A 27983-nucleotide genomic window follows, 5' to 3' on the forward strand; every position below is an offset into this window, starting at 1 on the left:
CTGCATTGGGATTTTACATCCACTGTGTTTAAAAAAAATAGCCTGTTATGATTAACTCTATTCAGTTTGAAAGATTAGTAATTCATGAATATTTAGGAAAGATCACAGTACATCAATATTTCAAATTAATCTCAACTGTTTTGATTCCTCTTTTCTTTCTGTTCATTAGGTATTAGCATTTCTACACAGTCTGCTTTAACAACCCATCTTGAAAAATACAGCACAGGGGGAGTCATCTTAAGTCTTCAGTGAGAAACAAGTCAATAGAGAGAAACAAATTGGCTGCCAATGTGGAGACTGGCGCACTCTTTTATTTACACAGCTCAAAACTAACACTTTTGTTAAGTGATGACGTGTGCGAATGTCTATAATCCAGTGCTGTCAAGCCCTGGAGCAAATCAGATAAAAAGATGGTTGTTGTAGTAAAGCATGTAGAAAATTGCAAGCCTGCAATATGATCTGTCTTTGAGCTGGTTTGCATTGTGTGCTAAATGAAGGGCTGCAATCTTATAAGGGACTTAATCGTTGTCATATGATCAACCACAACTTGAAACAACAGCCAAAACATATTTTCCTCAGAAAGAAATACGACACAAAGACAAGGCAGTAAATGGAGCAAAACACATGCAAGCTGACTATTAATAACAAGTTTAATTCAAAAGCTCCATCTCCTCTTTTCAACCAAGCAATAGGCAGCTGACCTGATCGAATGCTGAGGACTAGGTATTTGGCAAAGACAGACATCAGTGGAGATACTTAACCAAGGGTGCAGCCAGCCCAGCCAATGTAGTTCAGCTCTCAGTTGATACAGCAGTATATGTGAATGCAGCCGGGACATTTTCATCTACAGCTGCTCTTCTTTCAAGGGCCACATCCCATTCTGTTTCATCCCATATACCCTACACTGTGGGTGAGCGACCACAAGAAAATAGAGCCTGGTCTGAGGAATGAAGCAGCGATGCACTGCCTTCACTCTTCTGCAGTGCCATCGATGATGTGCTTGAAGGAGAACGGAGAAAATTTGTACCCTGCTCCCACGTAGAACTTGTTCTGGAACTCCACCCTGGGGAGGAGCGGAGAGGGGCATCAGTGCTGCCCACAGGCAGGACCTGCGGCCAGCCGAGAGGACAAAACGAGGCATCCACAGAAAAAGGAGGCCATGGGAGATGGTGGCCTCTGAGCCAGGAATGTAGGGTCCTTCTGGAGCCAGCAGTGAGACACAGGCAGCCCAGGGAGCGACCCAGCACACATCAGCTTTGACTTTCCATCAGTCAGCCTGGAAATGCTCCTTGTGAGGCCAGCCGGCAGGACCTTGCCTGCCCGCTAAACTACTTCTAGCACCTCGGAGAGCTGGGATAACCACCTGCTGGTAGCACAGTCTGGTGGGAGACAGACGTCTTCCCCTCCCTGCACAATGACAAGCAACTGCCCCATGGTTTGCCTTGGCAGTGTTTGTGGTGGGACGCTACGTGGTGAAAAAGGCCACAGCTTGGGTGCTCAGGCAGGACGCCAAGTTGTGGTGGTGGCGAGGGGTGATTTGTTACCTTGGTCTTGCTTTACATACTAGCCTGATGGTGCGTGCGCACTGCTGTCCTTGCCTGGCCTGACATCTAGTTAAGGCAGACATGAGCTAACTTGAAACTAGTTTGCCACAAAGCCAAAACAGCCTGGAGCTCAACCTGGGCTAATGGCTCAAGTGCCGACCCAGGTTTTCGGCAGGTTTTGCAGCCCCGGCTGAACTCTTGCTGCTGTAGGTAGTCCCCAGCTGTCTTATTTGATGGTAACTCTGGGTGGGATACACAACCAGTGGTGTGGCTGTGGTGCCTTCAGGCCTTATCACGCAGGTCAAGGTGGCCTCGGTGTCTCCGCATGTTTACCAGGGAAGAATTGCAGGTTGCCATTTGCCACACAGGCCCACAGCCACCACAGGCTCGGGAGGACAGGCAGGTTGCTCCAGGGAGCAGCTTAGCGATGGAGCAGGGAGCTCCTGACCTCCCTTTGGAGGAGTCTCCCTCGCTTCATTTGCCAAGGGGGACTGATGTCCTAATGCACAGGTACTAGTGCAGCATGTCTAACACCCGCGGGTGTAATCACCTGTTTCCACAGCCCGATCCCTCCCAAAGACAGCTCCGGGAAAACCTCCAAAAGACCGCACCACCTACCAGTGCAAACGCAAGGCGTGCAGAAAGGCGGAGAGGCCCTCCATGACAAGCAAGATGGCTACTGTCAGCACTGCAAATGCCGCGAAGATAATGAAGATGACGATGAGGCCTGCCCAGCTGCTGTTGTTGAACCCGTTGTGCATCACCATGGTCCAAAGGACCTCTGACAGTTCTGCAAAAGGAAATAAAGGAAAAACAGTGCTGAGCAGCAGCTGTGGACAGACACAGCATGCAGCCTGGCAGCTCACCCATTTTTCACAGTTAGAGGAGATGGCCTAGGATAAAACGTACATGACAGTAATCATGTACGGCCACCCCGTCTCTCCACGATGGCTGGGGAAGCAAAGTGGATGCAGAGTGTTTTCCCTTGCTCCTCTTCACTGTGTTAGAAGCTGATGGTGCTGTTTTGGCTTGGCTTTGCACCACAAGTCCATGCAAGCACACTACCAAGACTGCTGTTGCCCTGGCATGATACAGTCATCAGTTTAATTTGCACCTCTTTAACATGTCAGATAGGCAGTATGTGGAGCCTTCTAGGACTGCCTGCTGCTAAATCTCAGTGAACATGATTGATTGACATAGTCAATACATGTGTAGATTAGGTTACAAGCTGTACTGACTGATGCTAGCTGAGACCCACAGGAGACATGTAATTCCCATTTGTTCTCCAAACCACTTCTCTTAGGGTGTCATGGAGAAGCTGTGGTGGGAAAAAAAAAAGACAACTGGTTGGTCCCACTCAAGACAGGCTGTATTAGTGTTTAGGTTGCTTGCATGCCCTTAAAGATCTTTTTTCCTGCACAGGTTTATATCAACATTCATAGCACTGGTATATCTGACGTGCCCTGTCAGCTCAATAACATATTCCTAACTTAACTGCCCCAGTCACAGAGGATAGATTCACGACTAAGCAATTTTCCTTTTGTGATACAGGCAAAGCAAGGACTTAGCCCAGCTCTTCTCCATCCAGATGCTCCAGCCACCAGTTCAGCCTTCCATTTTGCCAGTCATTGGTCCTTGAGCCATATTCAGATTCAATGACCTGTTACTTTAGGTGACAACAGATTCAAGGGATCCCTTGCAACTGCTGCCCTCAGGAAAAATACTCCTGTCAGTGCCAGTTTGTCAGGCTACAAAGGAATATGGTTGTTTTCCAGGCAGAATTCTGACATAACGCATAGGACTGCCCTTAGCTAAGATTTTTAGTTAGTTTATTTTATTTTCTTTAGATACCTGTCCTCCATGTAAAGCTAATGTTTATTAGCTTCCACTCGACTCCTACTAAGTTCATTTCTGTGCCAAGAAGTACAGCTCACTCCTGTCAATCCATGGCGTGCCCCTCCCCCCCATCTTTTATTTTCCTTTTTTGTGTGCCCAATTCTTTAGGGCGGGCGCAACTCCTAGCCACAGGCAGTACAGCAATATTAATAGAAAACATTTCAGAAAAATTAGAGTCGTTGAAGTTCCAGCCTGAGGCAATTTCTAGTATTTGAGCATTTGTTTTTATCTTAAATCAAGACAAAAGACATTGAAATGCTGTACATTTCTCATGGAAAGTGAGGTTCCACTAAAAGTTGCTGGGAAAAATCCCAGTGAAAATGACAAATTCCAGGAGTTCTTGAACCAAAACTTTTCTTTCTAGTTTGCTGAACGAAATCAAAATAACAATTTCAAGTCATTTTGACATTCATCTGCATAGCCTAAGGCTATAGCAAGTGTCTCTTGGGAAGTGAAGCTATGGTTCCCATACTGCCTTTACTTCTATGGACTGAAGTACGCATTCGGACTGCAGTTCCCACCATGCCACACACCATGAGGACTATTCCAGAGGGGTGGCTACAGAGCAGCGTGGGAAAGGAGCCCCAGCCAGTATATGCAGCCAGGAGCTGTCTGATATATAGCTACCAGGTATCACCACTGAAAACTGTGATGGTCACCACGAAACGCTTGGATTGATCTGACCTGTAGCAAAATATTCTGAGACATAAATGCCCACAAGGAGAACTATGATTTCATGGAGAAATTCAGAGCAATAATCAAACACTAGCAGAAGCAGCAATCGGCATGGAGTTGCTGGTGAAGTAACTAACAGGTAGTCAATCACTCACGTGCATGGGCTAAGCTCAGCGCCCAGAGTCGCAAGTAGGATGCTGTGTTGGAGATGCAGCCAAGGCAGTATTCAATGGTATGGATAGCTTGGTGGACAAATATGTCTCCAAAATTGAACTGAAACAAATAAAACCAAACATATTTTATTAGTTCTTAGTTCAGCGCTTCCTGGTTAACAGACCAACACTCCACCAAAGGCTCTTCATAATCCTCCCTTTTTCTTGATATGTCCTGAGCAACACACAGATAGTTCCCAGATAAAAAGACTGCTTTGAAAATTGTCAGTTCTCTATGATCTTCCCATACATTCTCCCCAGAGAAGTGCAACTCCAGTGAAAAGCAAATATTCAGGAACCAGCTCATATTCCAGTCTTATAATTTAAAATCTGGAATAAGATGGCAATCCAATTGCTACCAAGCTTTGTGATTTCTTGTAGAGACAGAAATTCTTATACAAAATAGTGTTTTTCAGACTATCTGCCTAATGGCATATGCGTTTTGGGAGATATCACTAAATAAGCATATCTTCTAAGACTGTGAAGATTCCTTGTGAGTGGGAACAGTCAGCTATATCCGCACTCAGTATTGTTGGTGCTCCCAACTGCTACAAACAATTTTGTCGCTTTTTTAACTGTGTTGCTGCATACTGCAGAAGCCTTTGACAGTATCTGCCAAAGCAAGACTTTTCTCCCTAGCCAACACTGCAGGCTGCCAACTTTTCAACGCTCCTTTGCAATTTAAAGAAAGGAAAATTCACTGACACTTGGGGAAGGCTTGACCTTCTCTGGGTGCAATGTGGAAGTAAAACAACCCCCCCAGGCAAACAAAAGCTTGAAGTTTGTAAAAGCTTGAGGTTTGTAAGAATGCATGCCCTCACCAGGCAAAACTAAGGGCAGAATTTAGAGGTATTCATTCTATGAAAATTCAAAGCTTACTGAGCTTGGAAACACAAGCTGTTGCAACAGTGTTTCTTGGTATCTTGTTAAAAAGAAAGGCTGGCAACTCTGCAAAAGCCTTCTGCTTGAACTTTGCGTCTTCTACTATTGTGTCTGTCTGAATAATTTTCTGCCCACATTTTCTTACCTCTTCATCATCATCCTCATGTCCTCCATGGCCACCACTGTGGTCTCCCTGGGAAGCTTTCTTGGAGTGATTGGTCTCGGGGACATCTACCTCATTTTCACCTCCAGGGTTTCCTGAGATGGCTTGAGACCGAATCTTTCAGAAACAAAATATAGTATGTCTTTTGTGTCATGCTACAGGTTGATAGCAAAATGAAGTAGACCATGGCACAGAACTCCATCAATAACCTCATGATGTGTAACATATGGAGTATATCATGAACATGAGGACAATTTCAACAATAGTCAGTCATCATGGACCACAGAAACTGAATACTCCTGTCAAATGGCTAACAATACTTAAATGTTTTCCATCCTAGAGCATTTTCCAGTGATTCCATCTAATCTGGAGCTAGTTTCTAGTCTCACAATGCACCCTTTATACCCGCCATGAGAAGATCCATCACTTTTGGCAAATGAGAAAACTGAGGCACATTAAAGCTGATGATCTCAATTAGATGGGTGCAAATCAAAGGAATTAGCATCAAGTGGAAGGGAAATGGAGCCTGAAAGGAACAGGTGACTTGATGAAGGTCACACAGCATCTGGCATACAGACAGAAATATAATTCAGATTTCCTGATTCATTTTAAATTGACAGAAACCTCATGACAACCCATCTTCTCTCTGTAATCATTCTTTACAGAGCTTTTCTAGAGGCTTGAACAACCTGATCTGAGCCTTACTCCAGAAATGACAGCACAGCATAAGAATAGCCCTACATTATACGACTACAACAGTCCTATTATACAGCATAACCAAATATGGACCTCATGGCTTCTGTCAGGTTCTGCCCTGTCACTCTTTATAACTTCCAGCAGGTTTCATGGGCAAGGTCTCATGATAACATATTATTTCCTATTGTAGCAGTAATCATTGTCACTCTCGCTTTATCTTTGCTTTACCTGAATGTCAGCATAGAGAACAGACCTTGTTGCAAACACATAAACCTGCGTAAATGTAAGATGTGATCAGACAGCTAACATGTGAAAATTAGGAACAGGAATACAGGGGCATAATAGGAGGTGGGGAAAAGCTGTCAGATGTTGCTAGCATAAAAGCAGGAGATGGAGTCAGCCATGTCAAGCTTTCATCCAAATCCCAGAAGAATGACAAAATAAGAAATTACAGCACAGAGGCAGGGCTGCAAAGGTCTCCCAGGGAGCTGGCTTTCAGTTATAGGTCAGAAGTGACTGGGTTGGAAAAGGTCATGCAGCACAACCAGCATCTCTTCAAATGGAAACATCTGTGCCCTATAAAAGGTACTCCAGGCACTAACTCTGCCTATAAAGAGAAGTAAATCCTGACAGACAAGTAAAGTCCTGTTAGCATAATAAAGGGGAGAATTAATGAACAACTGGGAAACTGCAGCTGCTGCAGTTACGTGCTGAAGAGTTGGGCAAACCGCAGAGCCCATGGGAAGGAGGGCTCCATTTATGTGAAGGCAATCACTTAGGGAAGAAATCAGCACTGGAAATCAGGCAACAGCTTTTAAATCAAGCCTCTCTTCCAAGCAGTGTTGATGTCTCCAAGGCCAGGAGTATTGCAGATGCCCCATTCCTATAGAGCAGCCAACCAGTGGTTAGTGGCGGTTGTGGACTGAGGTCTCTGCCCTGTCTTGGCTTTACAAGCACTTCAGTCTTTCTAAACCTTCTCTGGTTTTGGATATGACACTTGGAAGAACTCAGTGTCAGCCTAACTCCTCTCCCAACAAATAGGGTATGGCCTTGTGAACAAAGCTCCTGCCTCCCGTTAAGATGGCTCAGCCAAATGTCCATACACATGCTTTTGGCGCATGTGCCATAAAGCACAGTTTGAAATCACTGGAGAAACTCTGAGATCAGAGAAAACCAGAATTAGATCACTGCAAGCAATTTTGGGGGTCTGTCTCCTCAGCTTTGCCTTTGTGCTGAACCCACCTTGCCTGATCAACATCCCTTACCATGCGCTGCGCTTTCTGGTGGTTGGCTCGGAGGATGAAGGGTTTAATTAGGAGCATCCAGGGAACAGCAATCAGAGCAAATATGACCAAGAAACTCTGCACTTCTTTCTAAGAGACAGAACAACAAGAAGAACAGAAAGTTACTTTACTTCCTTTTAGCCAACTACATTTATGGTTAGAAACCTGATTCTATAAAATGGTATTTTTTTTATACAACAGATATACTCCTCGTGTCGGTTGAGTCTCCTCTGCTTGTAAGGACATGAAAATAAATGTATCCTGCTTAAGGCTCCAGAAAGCACTGCCAGCCAGAGATGGTTGGAGACTCAGAGTTGAAGGGCTTTCATGTTGGAAAGGGTTAATTTGCCAAAAGCCAATGTTACTGATTTGAACCTGGCTCTCCAGTGTCCCAACTGAATGTCCTAGCTGCTGGGTGAGCCAGTCAGTCTTTCTTGTTTTGTTCAAAGTAGAAATGCTGCAGTAAGAGCCAAGTCAATCAAGTCTCTCCCAGGAAAGCAGGGAATCCAGAATTTGCTCTACATTTGCAATTCCAGAAGGGAATTGAATGCCCTTAGCTTAGGTTTGATAACACATTGTCCCCACATTATAAGGGTCCTTGTTGCAGTATGCTACCCCTATTGCTGTCCTAACATAAGTGTTTGTACTCTAAGGAAAAAAAAAACCAAAACAAAACAAAACAAAAAAAAACCACCACAAAAAAAAAAACCCAAAACCAAAAAAACCCCAAAGTACAACTTATGCATTTTTTTAAAGCTGGCTCACATCTCTGATCACCTTATGGTTGGTCTCATACAATCTTTGCATTCAGGTTACCCAGGTGGATGGCACAGACAGTTACTGGTAGGGTAGGGGGATAGGAATATGAGAAAAAAATTACCATCTTGGAAAGGCTTTGGGTTCTTACAAAGCCAAATGTTATCTAATGACTTTTTGAAGGCTGGGAAAACTGTGTTTTCCCAAACTCCCCTGCAGCCTTAATGCAGTTACTTGGAACTGACTGGGGCTCTCTACTAACTCTGACTCACTAGCAGCCCTAAAACTGAGCTCACATTGAAGTGCCAGAGTGTGCAACTGTATAGATGTAGATGCACACGTGTGGCTGGAGGCAGCATTTGCTTGCAGATTCTTCACTGATGCTGCTGATGTAAAATCAAGCAAGAAAAAAAGTAATCCACATTCTGAGCAAATAAATAGAGATGACTTTAAAAAGGAGTTTTCTCTTAGGGGACATTTTTTTGCTTTGGGGTTTTGGGGTTTTTTTTAGTGAACTCCCCAAGGGAGGTATTTCTGACAAAAAGATCCTCTAGCTACTTCTAATTTTTAGCTAAAAATATAAAGTTTTCAAGTTTTCCATGAAGAAAAAAGAAATTATCAAGGAACGGAAAGGCTTGCTTTGTCTCTAGCGTTGTGCCAAGTCTTCAGGACAGCACATCTGCAATACCCAGCTTTGCATCTCTAATCACCCTTCTTTCCTTTTTTTGCCAAAAGTATCTTAAATTGCATCATCATTCTTGTAAGGATGACACTAAGAATGAGGTTTCCTCTGCATCACTGATTGATAGCTTCTCTGTCCTACTTGTCCAGGCCAACACAAATACCAGAAGAACAAACTTCTCGTATGTGACTGGCATTTGTGATTGAGCTTCCGAGCCTGTTCCCCATCTTTATGCCCACTCTACACAACATCCACTGTGAATCCAAAACCAGCTACAGTGGATTCGAGCTGCTTGATCCATACCTGATGCAGATATAATGGAGCATTTGAAGCATCACCGTAATTGAACAGAAACATATTGATGAAGTGGATGAGGATGCTTGGTGCACTCTGGGATGAGTGGACATCAAAATGACACCATTTGAAAATAATCATGAAGACCAGATAGCCAAAAAGAGAGATAATAAAAATCATCTCTGGAATGAACTGAAGGATAATGTTTATGTATTTCTTGAAGTAGCTGGAAAGAATCAGGAAAGATAACTACAATTAATACACTGGGTATTAATACAAAGTTGCACTCAGGGATGGCAGTACTGTACACTATTTAGTCTTTGGAAAATAGCATAAGAAACATACAACTATCGCTAGCCAAGAAAGAAGTCTGTAATTGCAGTCTTTATTAATGAAAGCCACTATTTAAATATAAAAGCCTTGTCATACTGATTCTCTTCAGGTTTTTGTGCATGACCCACCACTATCTCAGCACATCAAAAGATTACTACATTGAAATAAAACCCAATTTTTTAAAAATGGCTAATTTACAAAGTTAAGCATTATATGCTGAGGAAGGCAGAACCAGATGTAGAATCAATTCTGCATGGGCAGTCCTCCTCTCTGTCATCTGCAAACACTTTCTGTCCTTGAAGGTCACTACACACCTTCCAACTTTGGAGAGTCTGTCAAGACAGTAGTGTCAGCCTCCCCACTCTAACACAATTTCTTATTTTTTGTTGCAAAATAGAGAGGCAGAGGTATAGACGCACACCCACAGATCCTGACTAAAGGCCCACTAAGTCAGGTGAAATGCATGCACAGACACTGTGCAAGATTTCTATGTGCTTTGGATTAGACCAAAGGAGTTTGTCTTTCAAGACAAAAGTTATTGATAGTGGGAGGTGCTACATATTTTTAATTTAGTGTACTTCAGTATTTCTGCAGAATCAAGAATATAAGAGAGAAAGCAAAAAAGAGAGTTTATCCAAAAGAATATCTGCAATGTGATGGCCATCATTCTGGCCTTTGGACTCAGCACTCTGCACCAACAGTGGTGTGAATCTGTTGGTGTATGGGGCATTTCTATTCACCCTGGGGAATGGGCAAAATTCAAGTAATCAGTCCAAGATATGAGGCTTTCTCTGAATGAAGGACACTAGAGGTGAGGACTTGCATGCTGCAGAAATGGGCTTGGTGAAACATACTTACATGTGGTTGAAGAGACTGAGTACCACCCCAAAAATCATGTGCACTATCCCTATGACAACCGACATCTTCATTTTGTAGGAGTTCAGGAAAGTCAGCTTGTTCAGTGCAACATTCCAGATCTTTGGGGAAAGGAGCCAAGACAGAAGAACAAGGTTTTCAGGTGTGTGCTCAGTAACAGAGTAACAGATTCATGGAAGTTGTTTTTTTGCTGCCATTGATTTACTCCTACCAGTTCTAGTAAGAAGATAACAAGTGACAGAAATCTAGATGTTCCTTATAATACTTCTCACTCTGCCAAGCTTCTCATCTAAAGTATTATTATCCTTGTTTAGCACAGAAAATAACGGGTGTTTAAAATGATGTAGTGACTTTGCTTCAGTCCTCCAGAAACCAGTGCAAAGGCTGGTAGCAGAACCTAGATCTTTTCAGTGTCATTCCTTGTCCCTGGGCTGAGTTATCTCCTTTAGCAGACATGGAAAGACATGAGAAAATCCCTCCTGCTGCTATGGAAATTTGTTCCACCTTCACCAGAGAAGTACCGAAGGCAGAGCATGTTCAAACTTCTTGTCTGAACAAAAAAACAGCTCATTCCAGCTCCCTGGCCATGGAGATCAGATTATTGCCCACCTCTCTGTAGTAACCTTTCAGTTGTGTTAGGACAGTAACTATATGCCTCTTCTCAGTCCTGTCTTTTTTATGCTACAGAGCACCGGGGTTCCCTCTCCTTTCTTCTAAAACTTCCTAGACCCCAAACTCTTCTGACCCCGAAGATGGTAAGTAGATACTTCTTTTCAGATATTAAGTATAGTACCTGCACAGAAAGGAGGCAAGACAGGATTATTTGGAATGCAAAACATTAGCTCATGTGCCTTTGTCCAACATGCTTTGCCTCTTCTATGGCTATAGAAGAGACTACCTAGCCTCCTCAGCTCGGGGTGACTCTTTCTCTTCCAAGATATACCTCAGCCAGGTATCTGCCAGGAATTTCAAAATGCAAAGAACTATCCATCCTTCTGGGCAGATGACAGGGATAATTTCCACAGAGAGGGCCACGTGGGGGCCGGTGCTTGCCAGTCTACCCCTTCCCTGCCAGCACTTGTTCAGCCATTCCTCCCTCCCAGCCAGGGGTCCCAGACTCTCGAGCAAGAAGCAGCCAGGGTGGGAGAGGGACTAGCCTGGGTTAACCTAAATTAGGGATGTGTTGGGGCAATGTACAGAAAATTCATCTTCCTCTGTCGTGACTTCTTGCACTGCCTATCTCCTGGGCAGACCTTTAGAGCCCAGTTTGTGAAAAACTTACTACAAGGTCAATCTCTCTGCAAACCAGGGGAAGCCAGTGTTTCTTTGTGTGACCAACTGAAATGAGAGTGCATCCAGCAGAACAGAGGTTAACCGGCTGATATGAAGATTGAAACAGGAAAGCTTGATGTTAACAACTGCATTTCAATATGTGATAAAGAGAGAATGGCAAGAAAAGGGAAATAGGACACAGAGAAGAAAATGTGGATCCATTAGATAATGCTGGCATTTACTTCACACATCATACAAAAAATACACTGCATAGAAATTAGGACTTTGCCCTCAAAATCTTGTGAGGTAGCTCTGGAATGGGTTAAGTACTCAAGTAAGGAAATGTGAGTCCAGCAGTCTGGTGACATAGCGGAGACTGCAGCACAAGACCACTTTCCAGTGAAATCAAAGTTCCTTCCTGCTTACCATTTTGCTGCTCTCTTTGCAAAACTGTCAGCAATACATACCCTTGATTGCTAAAGAAAAGCATCACAACTACTATGTAAAGAAGAGGCAAAGAGCAAGAAGAGAAGAGCATGGCTTCAGGAGAGAGAGCAGGGAGCTACTGATGTACCTGATATGTAACAGGATTGAAATACAAATTATCCTAGAGCAATTTACTTTAATTACCGGATCTATTCCAAATGGATATGGATTTCCAGAGTAGACTCCTGGGACTGCTGGATCCAACTGCAGCACCGTATTGTCCAGAAGCACATCCTTACTGCAAAAGAAAAGTGAAATGGCCTTTCCAGCTTAATCTCACTATATAAGCCTTTGGTACATTTATGTGAGATGAGCTGAGGACTACTACATGATACCTGTCACCAGCTCCAGCCTTTCTGTGAACTGTTATCCTGGGCTTGTGTGCACAGGTAGGGGTGGGGGGGTGTCTAAATGGGTCCTACACAATCACAGTCTCCATCACACTGATAATCCTCCATGCATCAGTCCTGGACACCTGCAGATTTTTATGCACATCAGTGCCTGAACAAACAGGCATGTTCCCGGGGACTCTACATTTCCATTTCAATAGTGAGTTCGTCTGTGTGTGTCAGACAAAACCTCTGATTCATTCATGACTGCATCCACAGCAGGGAGTTCTTCCCTTCCCCGCACAGGCAGTCACCGTGTCTTTCTTTCAAAGCCTACGTGCTCCATTTGGTGTGTTTTCACTTGTTTCCCACATTTAGCCACTTACTTCCAAGTGCTATTTTTAAACATGGGGATGATATGCCAGGAAGAGCCAAAGATGTTGAAAGATTTGGAGAAGCAGTCATTGTAGATGAAGCCAGTGTACATGGAGAATATGCCCATGAGCAGGATCAGGTAGCGCCCACTGAAAAACGTGTTCCAGATCTGCAGGGGGGAAAGGCAGTGCCAGTGACCAAAGTACCTGCAGTCCCATCAAACCGTGGGCCTCAGCCAACAGGAGACATGATTGTACTAATCTATGTATATATAATTACTCATAGGAAAGTCCGGGTCCCTTGGGCCCATCCAGGTCTCTGTGTAGAAGCAGGCAGAATTACTTGCCAAATCTCTGCCTCATAAGCATCTTCGAAGGATATTCACTCACCCTTTGGGAGGCTGGATGCCCCCTTTACCAAATGGGGATGACAAGCCTTTTTCCATGCTGACAGGGTGCACCAGCTCCCTGGTACTCACCTCATTATTGCTTTTCTGGCCCAGAAGGCTCTTCTCGTTAATGACCATCCAGAGCGCAAAGCCCAGCATGACAGCGCCGTGGCCGCAATCCCCAAACATCACCGCAAACAAGAAGGGGAAGGTAATGATAGTGTATGGAGCTGCAAGAAGGAGAGGACAAGAAGCTCAGCTCTTCCTAAACAAAAAGGTCACGGCAGAGCAGCAGTCCACTCCACCAGACCATTCCTCACAGCTGTTGCACTTAATCCCTCCCCTACTCACCAGGCAGTCAGACCTAGTGCAGAACTAGCTTTATCATCAGAAAGATTGTCCAATTGTATGACCTGCATATTCCTTGCAATTTTAGCCTTCATTTCTTGTCTCACCATAATAAACACCATGCACAGACAATTGCATTCTGTTTTGCAAGAGAATAATGTACTTGAAGTTTACTATCATGTTTTTCAGTCTTCTCAGACTCAACAATCTGAATTCATCTGATCCTTTCCCATGGGCCCCCATTTCTAGGTTTCTGTTCATTCTCAGTGGTGTCTTTGAGATTCTCTACCATTGTTTCACAATTTTCTCAGGTCCTTTTGGCCTTTTTTTGCCTCAGCACAATGAGCTCAACTTATATTTGCCTTGTAAGCTTAGGTCTTTTCCTCAGAGCTGCTACCTCACCATTTGTTTCCCATCCTGTATTTGTGTAGTTCATTATTTCTGCCACAATCACTGAAGACTGATGGCCAAATTCTTTGGCTGAGAAAATCCATGCCTATGCACGAAACAGTATTGTTTTTTACCAGCAGAAAATATGGTTCAGATTTCTCAATCATCAATGAGTGCATATTTTAGGATAGTGATGGAGCTCAAAGGCTTTACTTTGGCTCTAGCAAGCCACGTGCAGGTAGCTGAGTGTTTCTCACCTGGGTTCATCTCCCTGTAGTTGCCCACACCGTATGCATCCACGATGTTCTGAAATCCAGCTGTGAACTTGTTGGTCCTGTTGAAGGTGGGTGGTGCCATCCTGGTGTGTATGGTGGTAAGGATAGGGGTGATAGTAGAGCCACTGCGCTCCTGCAAACCCGGTGACAAGCACAGACACAGTCAGGGTGGCTAGCAGAGAAGAATCAGTCCCGCAGCACCACGGTCTGTGTCCGAACATGCACAGGCAGCAACATGAAAGCTGGTTTCGAGAATGTTATATCTCAACCCTTTTTCTAATATCCAAATTTTTCCATTTTCTGTGCTATTGATTTGTTCAGGAAAAGCTGCCAGCACTGCTGACTCATGGGTCGATCACAAGCCTGCTAAGATTTAATGATGACCTTAAACTCCCCTAGGCCAAGCAATCATGCAACAACCTCAACTTTAATTAAAACAGAAAAGGGAGCCCAGCATTACGGTAACAGACAGCAGTCTGAACATATGGTCAACATATAAACAATGCAGTTTGGGTGAGAGCTCAGGGGACCCAGAATGTTGGTCTCTTACCATTCCTTGATGGAGAGCTCTTTTTATCCGCCCAGCATCAGCCACTGGGAACCACATCTCTGCAATGACGCACTGCTGGGTGACATCGATGTTACAGCAATTCAGGATGTGGTAGATGGCTTTGATTTTCTTCACCTTGATCCCCCAGGACCACAAGTTGGCTGCTGCCTCATGCAGCAGTCGCTGGCGGTGGGACTCAGTTTGGGTTATCACCTGTAAGCACAGCACAGGCAGTGCTCAAGATAGGAAGGCATAGGTGGCATGATCTATTCAGCAGTTATTTGGAGAAGGCAGGTGGAAGAGGGTTGTGGAAAGGGAGTGATTCATATGAATGTATGGGTTATCCTGGAGGGCAGTGTGTGCAGGTCTGGACACAGGAGCACTTGACATGAGGTGCACAATGCTGTTCGCTAAGGACTCTCCCTGCACGGCCCCAAGCCTCTGTAAGTGTAGAGGAGACCATTGGGAGTTACTGATCTGTGGTATTGGCTCCTTACCCAGTTGCTTACAGACTGGTTACATCTCACCACGCGTTCCCACCCTGCCATCTCCTGTAGGCAGCTCTGTGCCATGAACTTGGGGCACATCACACCCATGAGCGTGCCTGCACTGCTAAAGCTACAGCTCATGGTGCTGGTGGGACCTCCATGCTTCACGTGGCCACCACAGTGCTGCTGCATAAATGAGTGATGGAGATAACATGTTAGGAAGATAACCCCTGTGGTCTGCAAGCGCTGAAGAAGCCTAGCTGCCCATGATGCTCAGGAGTGAAAGTCAGTTTGGAAGCAGACCTGTGTGCAGGCTTGGCAGTCACTGGTATCCACAGAGTGGGGTGACAGCAGGATGTCAACTGCTAGATGGGCCACCTCAGGCAAACAGGGTGTCCATTGCCTTCTGCCTCGGGACCCACTGACTGTCATGCGTGACAATACAAAGGTCACAGGCGGGAGTCCCTCCAAAAGGTGTGAAGTCCTGATACAGCATATGGATATATGAGGTACTGAGCACCCATAGCAACTGAAGTTGTAATTTTCAGCCCTGTGTTAAATATTGGAGTAAAGAGGTTGGAGACATGTACTTCTATAACAGCAGTCTTAGCTTTCTATTGTTAGTGTGACAAATGCCCCAAGATTTCCTTGGTAAAGAAAACCTAATTTAAATATAAAATAAATCTTTAGAGTCCTCTCTGAGCCTAGTATAGTTGTACTACAGCTGTGACTGAACAAATTGGCGAGCCGCTGAGGGAAACCATGCTGTAAGAGCTAGATGAAACCATTTTGAACAATGTGCAATTTGGTTACAATACCTGTAGCCTGCTGATGACCTTAGATTCCGCCCTGTAGCCCCATACCATAAGGTCTAAACCTCTGACTTCTGCATGGCCAACAGCAGCAAGCAGTTTTTGAGCCCTCACATGGGAGGCTGTCCTCCAGCAGCTCCTGGGGGCTGTAAATGGGCAGAGCAGAGCACAAGCACTGGCCTCCACAACCGGCGGGGGGGACCGCTCCTGGGCTGGTGGCTTCATCCCCAGCCCCAGGCCAGCTCTGCACAGCCAGCTCCCAAAACAAGCCTGGGATCTGGCCATGGCCACAGCGTTTCAGACAGGACAAATGTCTGGGCAGGTCCCACTTGCAGGATTCAGATCCCAGTAAAGCCACTGCCACTTACTGTGTTTAAATCCTCGATCCTTGTGTTGACTTCATCAAGCATTTCTCGGCGCTCAGTGGCAGACTCTGGACAGGGATAGACTATGGCACGAAATCTAGTCTCAGGAAGAGAAAAGCAAGAAACACCACTTATTTGACTGACTTTTTCTTCCTCCGGACTCTTCTCAGCTCAAAGGTGGGGAAACCAGACTTTATTCCTCACCCCGTAGTATACTCTTCTTACATACTACAAAGTTGTGCCTGCTCTCCCAGAAAGGTCCAAAAAGGTACATTTACCTCTTCATGAGAAAAAGGATCCCTTCATCTGTTCTAGCTGAAAAAACCACTCCCTGTTTTAGGTACTACAAGGTACCTGATTTTATACAGTGGTCAGCACTAATATGTAGGCACCTCCCTTATGCCCACAAGCTGCCTGAACTGCAAGGAGCCACAAAAGCCCACCCTGGCGAATGCAGCCCCCATAACCCGTAGCCAACAGATGTCCCTCTTGCACTGAGGCTGGAAAAATACGGTGTTCTCCGTCTCTGCACTACCCTCTCGCAGGCACTGGGGGAAGACATCAGCTGAGCTACTGCTGCACGGCAAGCAAACACCCTTTGTGCATGCGGGCTGTGTAAGTAAATACCCTGTGGAAAAAAAAAAAAAAAAAAAAAAAAAAGCAAACGCCTGCATATCCAGGAGTAAAACAAAAGGAGGATGGCCATACACCCGGCTCTTGGCTTCTGGTCCATCTGTTTGGCTAGACAGTTTGGGAGCAAGGGAAGGATGGGTGAAGTTTTCTAAACACCCAAGAGTGGTATCCGTTATGTCAGCTTAGATGTGGTGTGACCAGGCCAGTATAAATGCTTTTATAAGCTTACCCCCAAGGCTCTATTTGGGAGATTCAGCTGGTTTGTTTAGTGTGGTATAATAAGGACTAATGTGGGCTTCTAATATGTCAGTGAAGGTCTTACCTCCATGCAGGTGTTGTATACTGCTTCATCCAGAGTATGCAACATGAACTTCTCTAGTGCAGATACAAGTCACACTAGTGTAAAGGTGCTTACAATAATACAGCACACTGCAGTGTCTTAAAGCCACTATATGAGCCCAATACAGCCAATTAGAAATGAATAAGTTGCATGTCTCTGAAAAGTGCACAGCTACCTGTCCTGCCTGCAAAAAGCCCCAGAGTATACTTCATGCACAAAGAGCAGGCACAAGGAGTTCCCACTGGGACCTTGCAGATCACAGGGTGCACTGCTGCAAGGCTCTGCGCCTGCAAGCTTTAACTGAGCCGAGGTGTTGCGGTAACTAAATAGCAGAGATCCCTCCACTTGTTCCTACTCGGTTTGTTCAGTGGTATCTAGTCCTTGTGCTAGCCCTGCCACTTCAAGGGCATTATAAATGTCGTCCTTCAACCTTGCCCCAACAGGTCTGCACAAAGAGATCACTGCTCTTTACAGAGTGGAGATCTGCCCACCTAAGGCAACACACTTCCACCATCCTGCAGTGGAGTTATGCTGCTAGGGTTGCTGAAGGGCTGCCTTTCTGCACGTGAGATGAATTAAATGAAGATGTAACAGGGTCATAGGGGTCTATCTCGGTTTAAGAGACAAAAATGTGCATGCTCTGTGTACAGATAAGCATCGTGTTCTGGCTTTGTCTGAGCACAGAATATATCACCACCTGCTCTCCAAAATCAGTTCCAGCACACACACAAGTGAGGACAGTTCCAAATTGAACAAAACACTCTGCAGTTTCCTAGAGATCAGCCCAGAGCTGTGTGTAATGACAGCACGCGCTCTTCAGCTAAACTTCCCTTTCCAAAATTGAATCTCTCCTCACTCAACACCTGGTATTCGTTTCAAAAGGTTATTCACCCTACCTAATTATTTCCATCTTCTTATTCTTCACAGCTCTTAGTTCATCTTTAATAAGGATTTTTAATCAAACTTGAAAGCTTATTCCTCCTTGCTGTACAGTTCCCCCGTTTCCAATAACGTTATTGCAGCAGTGTTGCTTTGATCTTTTAACAGCCATTTTGCATACTGAGTATCAGCTTTGCCCTAATGGCACAGACGTCTCTGAAAGCTCCAGGAGAATTCAGCAGGGAATCCTTACATTGATAAACCCAGTTTAGTATTCACATTAGCACTGAGGCAGCCGCGAGAAAAGGAGGAAAAGAAAAATTCTTACATTTTCCTCCTCCCTGCTCCCTCTACACCTTTCACTAATAAATTTGTGCATGGACTTAATGCTCATGAAATTGGCAGAGTAATGTTACCAATTAGAGTCAAGCAGGGACTACAAGCATAACCTGAGGCACACTGCTCTGCAAACAAGTCTTAGCCTGCCTTGCCCGAGACTGGCTTATACCAGTCCCATGATTTTTGCAGGATATTTACTTGTCATGAATGATGACTTAGTGCTAAGCAGAAATGTCCTGCTGGGGCTGGAATGACACTGCCATCTGCTTCAGGTATAGTTAACCCTGCCTTAAAGATGGACCAGACCCAAACGTCTTGGCCTGTGTACCAGGGATGGCTGATCGCCCACAGAACACAAAAGGAGAGTCATGGGATTAATACATGTAAAAAAACCTGCCACTCAGCAAAACATCCGTATATACGTGCATATCAGCAAGGAAAAAATTTAAAAGAGAGGAAGGAAAGACATAAAGGATGATTTCAAGTGTAGCCTGATTAGCTGGCAATAAACAAAAACCAGTGCACTAACACTGCAAAGGACATCCTGTGAATTTGTCTTAGGTAGGTATGTTTTCCTTCAGTTACAAGGGCCTGAGAGAAACCAGTCTAAGTTCCTTTCCATGAACCTCCCACCACATCCATGCCACTAGCTCATAACAACTTTGCACGTCATGGCCCACCCTGCAGGGATCTGCTCAAAATTCCAGTGTCGCCTGGCCCCATGCTCCCAGCTGCAACCTGCTGCAGAAGGTCGTGCCTCCGGTTTGGATGATTCTGGGTTCAATCAATAATGAAAATGCTGACAGGCATCGCATTGCCTGTTCTTTTATTCCCACCCCAGAAAAAAGTATTGGGCTTTTGACTGCAGGGAATTTAAAATGCTGCAGGGAAAAAAAAAAAAAAAAATCCTCCAAAATTAGGCACCTGCAGCACTCTGCGGGCAACCCCAACCAGCTCTAAATGTATGGTCTCGCAACTCGCAAGGCCATGGGCCCAGGGGCAAATGCAGTGGGAAGCGTTCACCACCAGCAACTGCCCATGAGTGCAGAAGGGGAGGAGGGTACTGAACAGCACCTAAAAAGCAGGCAAAGAAATGGGACATAAGCAGGAAATTGTAATCCGGAAAGAGAATGAGACTCGCTGAAACCTCAAAGACCACTGGCAGCAGCAGACTGACCCTGCACAGTGGTGACGGCAAAACTGCCTCCACGTCTGAGGTTCAGGATCAGAAATCAGTGACTGACAGCTGGGAGTCTTCCTCCAGCTGTCCATGCTAACACGGCTGCTTTACAGAGAGATGCCCACCTTAGAAGGGCTGAATTGCTCTCAGGATGAGTGTTGCCCCCCCACTGCCTATAGAAAGCATCTTGGAGAGTCCCATTTCTAATGCAGGAACTGTTAATAGTCCCCAGGGGTCTGTTGCTTCATGGGACTGAAGTCAATTCTCCCAGCTGGATGAACTGATCTTCCTGCTTTTATTCTGATTAAAGGCAGGATGTAAGGAAAGACCTGCCCTGAATGCACATGTCGGGTAAGAGCAATCGCTCACCCCCTCCCTGCGACCTCCTGCAGCCTGCAGGCGCTTGGCTGGCCCCGCTTGGCCGAGGGGCTATACCTGAAATGGATTCGGTGACAGCAGACAGATCCCCTCGTCAAATCTGATTTACACTGCAACAAAGCCCATCGGTCATCAGCGTTATGAAAGAGTAACAAAATATTCAACTTGAATTATCTTTTCAAGATGTTTAACAGGGTGGAAACAAGTCAGGTTGTATGAAGCTTTCATTTCTCTCCTGGGCTCTGTCTCTGATTACACAGATATTGCTCAAAGGCCTTGGGAAAGGGTTGAATAAACCACAGCATCATCTTTTCACAATGAAATGCAGGAAGGCTTGAGAGCAGGTCGGGGATTACCATGTTCCCAGTGCCCAAGTGAGGGCCCCTGATTTTCAGGGGAAGGATGCTGAGTATTTCTTAAAAACCAGTCCCCTTTAAGTTGTCCCAAGTTAAAAAGCTAGCAGCTGAAGCTACCAAGATCTTTATGTCACTTTGGAAAATTTAGGACCTCAATTTCCAAGTACCAAGGTAATGGATATCTTTCATGATTAGGAGCAGCAGAGCTGAGGAGCGGAAGGGAGCTCGGTGGCAGAGCTGACAGCCGGAGAGCTGGAGATCTAATCTCCAGCTCCAAATTCAGCCAACCTGGGCTGGCAAGTAAACACCTCCATGGGAGTCACTGTGGCTTGCCCACAGACCTGCCTTACCCATCACAAATCTTCTTGATTTTTTGTTTAAGCTGCTCTCCTTGATAGAAGATAACGAACACGTTCTTCTTCATCTCTTCTCTCTGCAACACAATTCAAGCAGAATTTAATGCTCCCAGAGCAGAGAGTCCAGTGCGGAAAACGTGGTGGGGTTCTTTTTGGCAGCCTCTCCACTAGGTTGTTCTTTTCCCCTAGCCCCAGTTTTCCAACAGCAATGTTTTCCCTAGGTGTTGCTTCAGGGACCAGGCACGGGCGGCAGCTCTAGGTTATGGGGGAAGGAGCAATGTGGAGTGGAGAGGCAGGGGACCGGAGGTCCACCGGGGCACAGGGCTCACCCCAGAGACACCAAGAGGAACCGACTCCCCGTGGCCAGCCCCAGGTGAGGACAGCCACAGCCCACCTCCCCAGTGGTCCCCGTAACACAGCCACCCTGCTAGGGCTCACACGTATCTTAACCAGGCAGGAAAAAGAAGCCACTCGATAATGGCAAAAGGGGAGAGCAATGTCAAAAAAACCTCTCCCATCCTCAAACTTTCCTGCCTTTCCTCTACAGGCTGCCTTCAGACCCCCAGCTCTGGTGTGGCACGGCCAGGGTCCCAGTTCGGTTTCTGCAGGTCACAGGCATGCATGAGGAGCAGGGTGAAGCAAAGCTAGGTTGGTACCTACTGTCACAGGGTCCTCGAGGGGGGTGTCCATTTCGGTGTACCTCAGGTAGATGTTTCCCCTGCAGGCTCGCCACAGTAAACGCTCAAAGGGTATCATCCTTTCCCTCTTTATTACCCCTGCTGTAAATCTGAGTAGAGTTAAAAGATAAATAAATTACAAGCCCATTCTAAGTCTTTTAGGACCTGTAACACACATGGTTTTACAATCTCTTGTTTTCTAGACCAAGATAGCCAGGGCTCTGCTGCTGCTGTAGGCCCTTCTAGGAAAGACCTCCTTGCTCAAGCCTGGCTCTTATCTCAATCTACTGACTTTATTCTTTTGCTCTTTCTTTAAAACATCGTACGTCCTCCCCAGATCAATAGAAAAAGAAGAGACAATTCTGGCTAGAAATGGAGGAACAGAGAGATGCTTACAGTCACACGAAGAGAGACTGCCTGAACAACAGAGGTAGGAGGTAGCAATTTTGAAGTGGTGGTTTATCTTTACTCCCTCCTGTTTTCCCAGAAAGCACCAGACTTCACCTTTGCAGTGCAGCGCAACATGCTGGCATACACCCACCAAGGCAAGCCCTCTGCAGGTGTATGCTTTGCTCATAAGAGATTTGAACAGGACTTCAGAAATACCAGCATGAGCGGTTAAAAACACTAGCCTGGAAGAACACCATCAGAGAGTTTCACCACACCTAGCTGCTGTAGACACAAGGAAAAGCCGTTTGAGTCAATGCTGTCTACCAAATTACCGTCAGCGATACGCACGGTGGTGTTTCTGCTCCCCTAACTCTCACCCTCTGTGCCACTTTCTATTGCAGACAAAGCCCAGTGCAAGCAATCCCATGGCTTTTTGCTGTGGTTAGACATCCATCCCCGAAGACCAGGCTGGTAGCCAGATGCCTGAGTCCATAAGCCACAGGTAAGATGCCATAAGATAACAATTTTCGGTTATCTACTAAGTAATCACTGGAATTGGTGGCCTGGAAGTAAAAGTCCGTTTGTCCCACTGAACCATAACCTGACCATAGTTTTGATGATAACTTTAGAGCACAGTCACTCTTTCATCTTCATTAAACAGCTACACTGAAGGGGCTGGTGAGCAACCCCTGCTAAGGAGCTGAAAGAAGTGTACCAGTGTCAGAGCAATGCAGTGCAGGTGGGAAGCCTGGCCAGGCTGGGGGCCATCACCAATACACACCCCAGCTTGGCAGCTGCAGCAGCAGGACTGCTTCTCAGCTCCAGTAGTCCAGATGTGTCTTCACTGAAGAAATCATCTGGCAGATTGGTTTCTGCCTGGAAAACATTAGTTTTAAAAAACTATTCAGCATTGCCAGTTTGAAAACTGTTTTCACATTTTTCTCCTGGCATTTTTTTCCCCCAAAGGTAGCTTTCCACAGAGACTTAGACCAAAGGAAAAAAAAAAAAAAAAAAAAGTAAACTATGTCTAAGCAACTGAAAAGCATAAATGCCATTTTCAAAGAGATCTGGGAACCAAGTTCTTGAGCCCCATTGACTCACGGAGCGATGCAGGCTCCAAAGTGACTGAGGTGCCTTTGCAAAAGTATCTTACTGGCTTGTGGTAAAGAATGCTGGGTTTTGATTAAAAATAAATAACAGCTACACACACCAAATGAAAATGTCAGTATTTTTAGGAACTTTCTACGTCTCTGTTGGAAGAGCAAAGAGGCCTCTCACCTCAAAGAAGTCCTGGGTTTTCTTCAGCAGGTGTTTGAGCTCTGTCAGCTCGAGGAAGTTCTGCTTCAGTGTTTGCTGGTTCTGCTTGGCTTCCAGCAGCTCAGCTTCAAGTTTCTCCAGCACCGTCTGTTTAGGGTCCAAGCACATCCAGAAAAACTCTGAAGCAGACCAATGGCCCTTTACCAAGCTGATATCAAATCTCAAACAATAGATGGTTGGGTTTTTTTCAAGGGGGAATACAGAAATACTCAATGAGCACTTCAGTGAACACTGAGTTTGTAGGAAGATATTCATCAATGGAAATGCCTCATTTTCCCATTGTCACGTTCCCTACTAGATGTTTTGTCCTCTTCTGGCATTAGAGTTCTGACTCACCTGACCGAAGCACAGGCAGGTAAGCGGGTGCACGGTGTGGGTGTCTCAGCCTGTCTTGGCACCTCTGTGTTTCCCTGCAGGACATCTCAGACCCCACGTGGACTGGCTGTCAGTCTACTGACTACAAAAGCAGCCTATAACATGGCCATTAGCTTAGGTTCATTAGCTACAGGCCAAAAATTAGACGAGGTTGTGCATCCAGGGGCACACCAGGCAACCACCTTGCTTATGAAGTTGAAGCCCTTGGAAAGCATGATTTTTTCTTCCTAGTCACCTACATGTGCAGCATTTTAAAATTACCCAGTTGGTAAACTTAGCTTCTAGCTGGGCTAGAATAAAGCATCCCTTGCACATCTGAAAGCAAGGCACAAATATTTGTGTCAGGCCCCAGTACTACTGTATCACAACCATACTCCCACCAGGACAGACCGCCCTGGAGTTTTTACGCAGTGAAGCCTGTTCGAACATCAGCTCTCCTGGTTAAAACCTTCTTATTCTCTCCTACAGGATGATAGGGGCATTCTGTGGTAGTGATACCTTCCCATTGATATGTGGGACCAGAGGCATATTTCACTGGGGATGGTAAAAAGACTGGGCTCCTTTAGGAACATGCAGTAAGACCAGCCTTAACCTAGCTGCTGAGACAGTGACCCGGGGAGCATTTCCACAGGCAAGGGGAGCCCTGTCAGCCTCAGCTACGGGGTCCTTCCTTGCAGGGGAGGGCTATATCGAGCACATTACACAGACATCACGGTGCACATCCCCTTCTCTCTCTCCTTGGCCCACGTCAAATTCTGTACCTCCATATCAATCATTTCCCGAGGCAGGGGGGTCTCTGGGTACTTTTCTAGTTTGACTATCCCAACATTGTCTTCCATCTCATTTTCCAGAAAACCTGCAAGGAAAGGACACAGAAGTCTCGATACAGCCATCCCCGCTGCATCATCCTGGTCACGAGCTGCTGCTAAGCCCCCTGCCAGGACCGAGACATCACATAGAGGAGTGACAAGATGCAGCGATACACAAGGGCCGTCATCCCAGTGCATATACACAACCTCCAAGAACTGGCCACCCCACAGCTTCCTTTCTTAATGAGGACGCTGTTTCTCCTGAAGTCATGGTAGCTCCTCCACTCTAGCAATGGCAAGTACTGTCACAGTGGCTACGGTGGGCACCGGTGTCGGGGGGGGCGGGGGGGGTGCAGAGTTCACAGGACACACATCCATGGGGCAGCAGGTGCCACAAGCTCTGCTGCTTGGGTTTTAAGGATTTTTCCCCAGGCTGAAGCCATTGTACCGGTGTAAAAGAGTCAGGTTATCTGGATTAGCTTCCCCCCCAGCCCCAGATTTATCTTGTGATTTTACATAAGCTAATTAACTTCTTTTCAGTTCAGTTAACCATTTTCAAAACAGGGGCAACAATTTATTGCCCATATGGGGTGAAGTGGTAATTAGCTGACACATGCAAAACATTTCCAGGGGCTCAGATGAAAACATCACAATTTTGCCACTAATTCTGCTCCACAGTGTGAGAGCACTTAACAAAGAAATAAATCCCACACCACCAGTTGGCAGAAAGCCGATTGCGTTTGACAAGCGTTTACTTACGCAGGATCCTCTCCAAGGATTCGCACCTTCTCACTTCATTCACAAACTTTCTCTGGAAGCTGTTGACGTTCACATTCAGCTAAAAACAGGAGGGAAAACAAGCCTGGGGCTGGAGGCTGCACACTGCTGCACTCATTTTTAACATCAGCAGAGAACGAATGCCTTCGGTGCGGATGGCCAACACTGCTGCATCTTACAGACTCCTAGAGGCAGGGCAATACCGTGGGTTTCCTTACGGCCAAGGACATCATGGCCTTATATTAGGCTCATTTCCACCCAGTCTTGCTGTGACAGCAGGAATCATAGATGGACTCTCACGGAGAGACCCCCTGTTTTCTGGCGGTGGAAGGAATCATCCTAAGATTGTGCAGAGGGCGTGCAGAGCACTGGATGGGGACTCGGGGATGAGTTGGCTCTCGGCACGGCGATTGGCTTTCAGATCAGCTTTGGGGAAGTCCCGCTCTCACCATGGGCTTTTTGACCACCCTGCTGGTGCACCTTCCCCAAGTGCTTTGAAGGGAGGACAAGCACACCCTGGGGTGCATCTCCCACAGCTCAGCGTGCCGGCCGGGCACTACTCACATCTCTGAACTGGACCAGACCCAGCTCCCCGAGCTCAGCCACGCAGCAGTAGGCAGCCTCCACCTGCAGGAAGAGCTGCATCAGGCTCATTTCCTCGCTCCGGAAGACCGAGGCCATTTCGCCTGCCCTCCTCCAACCTGGGTGTCCGTGGGGACCTTGGTGGCAGCGGCACAGTCTTCCTCGCCCAGGGAGGTGCCAGAAGGTGCCAAGCACTGCAGGAACATTGGGATCACTGAGTCAAGGTGCTGGAAGCTAACCCGATGCTGCCCATCATGTCCTTCAAAAGGGTTTCTTCACCTCCTAAAAGCCTCCTCAAACCTACATGAGGCTTCATCCCACCAGAGCGGTGATAGATGCTAAGGTATGTGTGCGACACAAGGAAAGAGGGGAGCCACTGGTCCCCTAGGACAGGTGATGAGCAAATACCCTGCCCTGTCCTCTGCTAGACCAAAGACGCTTCAGACCACTGCACTCAAGCCCTTTATTTGGGTTTTGGCTGCTGAGCTCGTGAAGGACTCGATTTCTCTTTGTCTTCTACAACACAGAGAAGAAAAATCATTAATTTCACCTTGCAGTTAGATGGGTGAAAGAGGCCTGACTAGTTTTTATCACTTTCATTGGTAGTGTAAACGCAATATTGCAAACACATCTGGAGCATGTTATATGGGGATGGGGAGGAGACTATTTTATTTAAATTTAAACAAACTTTAAGATTTAAAAAACATTTTCTCCCCATAAAGGACAGTTTTCAAAATGAGATACATGAAATGTCATGCATTTCACAAAAGTTCCTTTTGTCTAAATGCTTCTTATCATTTACTTTGAGTAACCTGAACATACAAATTGCCTTTAGGTGTTCTTGCACAAAATTAACTGATTGGCATGCACAAACAGAGTAATTATTCTTTCCCAGAGAAAAACACACAGGTAGATACACTTCTTGCATGCATTTAATTTTGTAGCAAGCCTACATTTTATAAATAGCAAAACAAAATCCCTTTATAACCTCACTTCTACTTGTTAACAGGGATGGGAATTCAGTTGTCCTTAAACCTTTCTCTCTCCACGAACCTCATCTTGCAACAATTTTTTTAATGTGGATTCTAATAATTTTCTTTATAACATATGAAAGATTTATCTTAAATGTGAGAGAAAAATTTTGCAAGATATTAAATGCTTGTTTAACAGGAGCACTGCAGTGACAAGTCTGTATTTGCTCAACTGTCCTGTGAGTTTTCCTTGTCTTACTCTCTGTACTCATTCACTAAATGATTTAAGTTGAAAATATAATATAAGGTAACTAGTAGCTTGTTAAAAGAAAACATATCATGTGCCAGCTCCAGTGGGTTGAGTTAGAATATAATCTTTAAAGTTGGTCAGACATTTTTTAGCAAACTATGTTTTTCACAGGAAAGACACGAAAGCTGCAAGAGACCCCCACTACTCATGCAAGAAAGCCAAAAACTTCCCTAGCTCTGATTGTCAAAAAGTTTGAAAGATTTTCAAAAAGTTTAAAAGACCATAAAAATGTCCCACCTTAACTTCTTTAGACTGAAAAGTGTGAAGAGACTACAATTTAAAGCAGTTTGTATTTCTAAACCTGCAGTTAACTTCCATAAAAAATGTTAAAACCTTAGAATTCAAAGAACAAAACTCAAGTGAAATATTTGGAAATATCTTAGTTAAACTGCTTCAAACCATCCAAAGCCAGGGTTCTACTTTTCCTCGGTAATCAGCCAGTGAAAAACCCCAAAGGCTCACTTTCATCTTGATTTGGAATGAGAGAAAAATGAAAAAGAAAAAGAGAAACCTCTTTCCAGCCAGGAAACCCTTCCCAGCCCTGCTCTGAGGAAGGCAGGGCGTTCGCCCTTCTTCCATTCCTGCAGATACAGGAGCCTTGCCCAAAGGCACCGGCTGCCAGCCATGCCTCTATCAACGCCCCCCACCCTCCCCCAATTTTTTGCTTTGGCAAAAGAACAGTTAATTGAGAAACCACTCACAATTTCCCTGGTCACTATTTTCCAGCAGTATTGCACTGCATTAAAATGCATTAAAAAGCACCGGGTTTTGGGCAGCGTAAATCCTGGTGCTGTAAGTCGCTTTGGAGAAGGTGTTACTCGGGTTTACCTCTCAACCACCACGCTCTTTTCCGGCAGGACCTGTCCCCCGGGAAGGGGCGAGCTCTCCCCTCGGCTGGCCGGGTGTCCCGTCAGGCGACGACAGCAGGGTTGTGCTTTGGCACG

At 45.5% G+C, this 27983-nt stretch overlaps 1 protein-coding gene across 2 annotated transcripts; it reads right to left on the reverse strand.

The window, feature by feature from the left end:
* On the reverse strand, window positions 1-27983 carry ATP6V0A4 (ATPase H+ transporting V0 subunit a4). 2 transcript variants are annotated; one of them, XM_052790692.1, is made up of 21 exons: window positions 27868-27983; window positions 25741-25952; window positions 25159-25237; window positions 24352-24446; window positions 23177-23302; window positions 22680-22774; window positions 21492-21618; window positions 20826-20908; window positions 16374-16467; window positions 14706-14918; window positions 14138-14288; window positions 13233-13372; window positions 12766-12923; window positions 12195-12288; window positions 10275-10393; window positions 9093-9309; window positions 7334-7441; window positions 5355-5489; window positions 4271-4388; window positions 2163-2334; window positions 1-1063 (listed from the first exon to the last, which is right to left on the reverse strand). In XM_052790692.1, exons 2-21 carry the CDS (start codon window positions 25855-25857, stop codon window positions 970-972), a joined length of 2535 nt encoding a protein of 844 aa, XP_052646652.1. In that variant the 5' UTR covers window positions 25858-25952; window positions 27868-27983; the 3' UTR covers window positions 1-969. The 2 variants fall into 2 exon arrangements, with proteins under 2 accessions (XP_052646652.1, XP_052646651.1); XM_052790691.1 differs by lacking the exon at window positions 27868-27983 and adding an exon at window positions 26167-26266.

Source organism: Harpia harpyja, chromosome 6 (assembly GCF_026419915.1).
Source record: "Harpia harpyja isolate bHarHar1 chromosome 6, bHarHar1 primary haplotype, whole genome shotgun sequence".
Lineage (NCBI taxonomy): Eukaryota > Metazoa > Chordata > Aves > Accipitriformes > Accipitridae > Harpia > Harpia harpyja.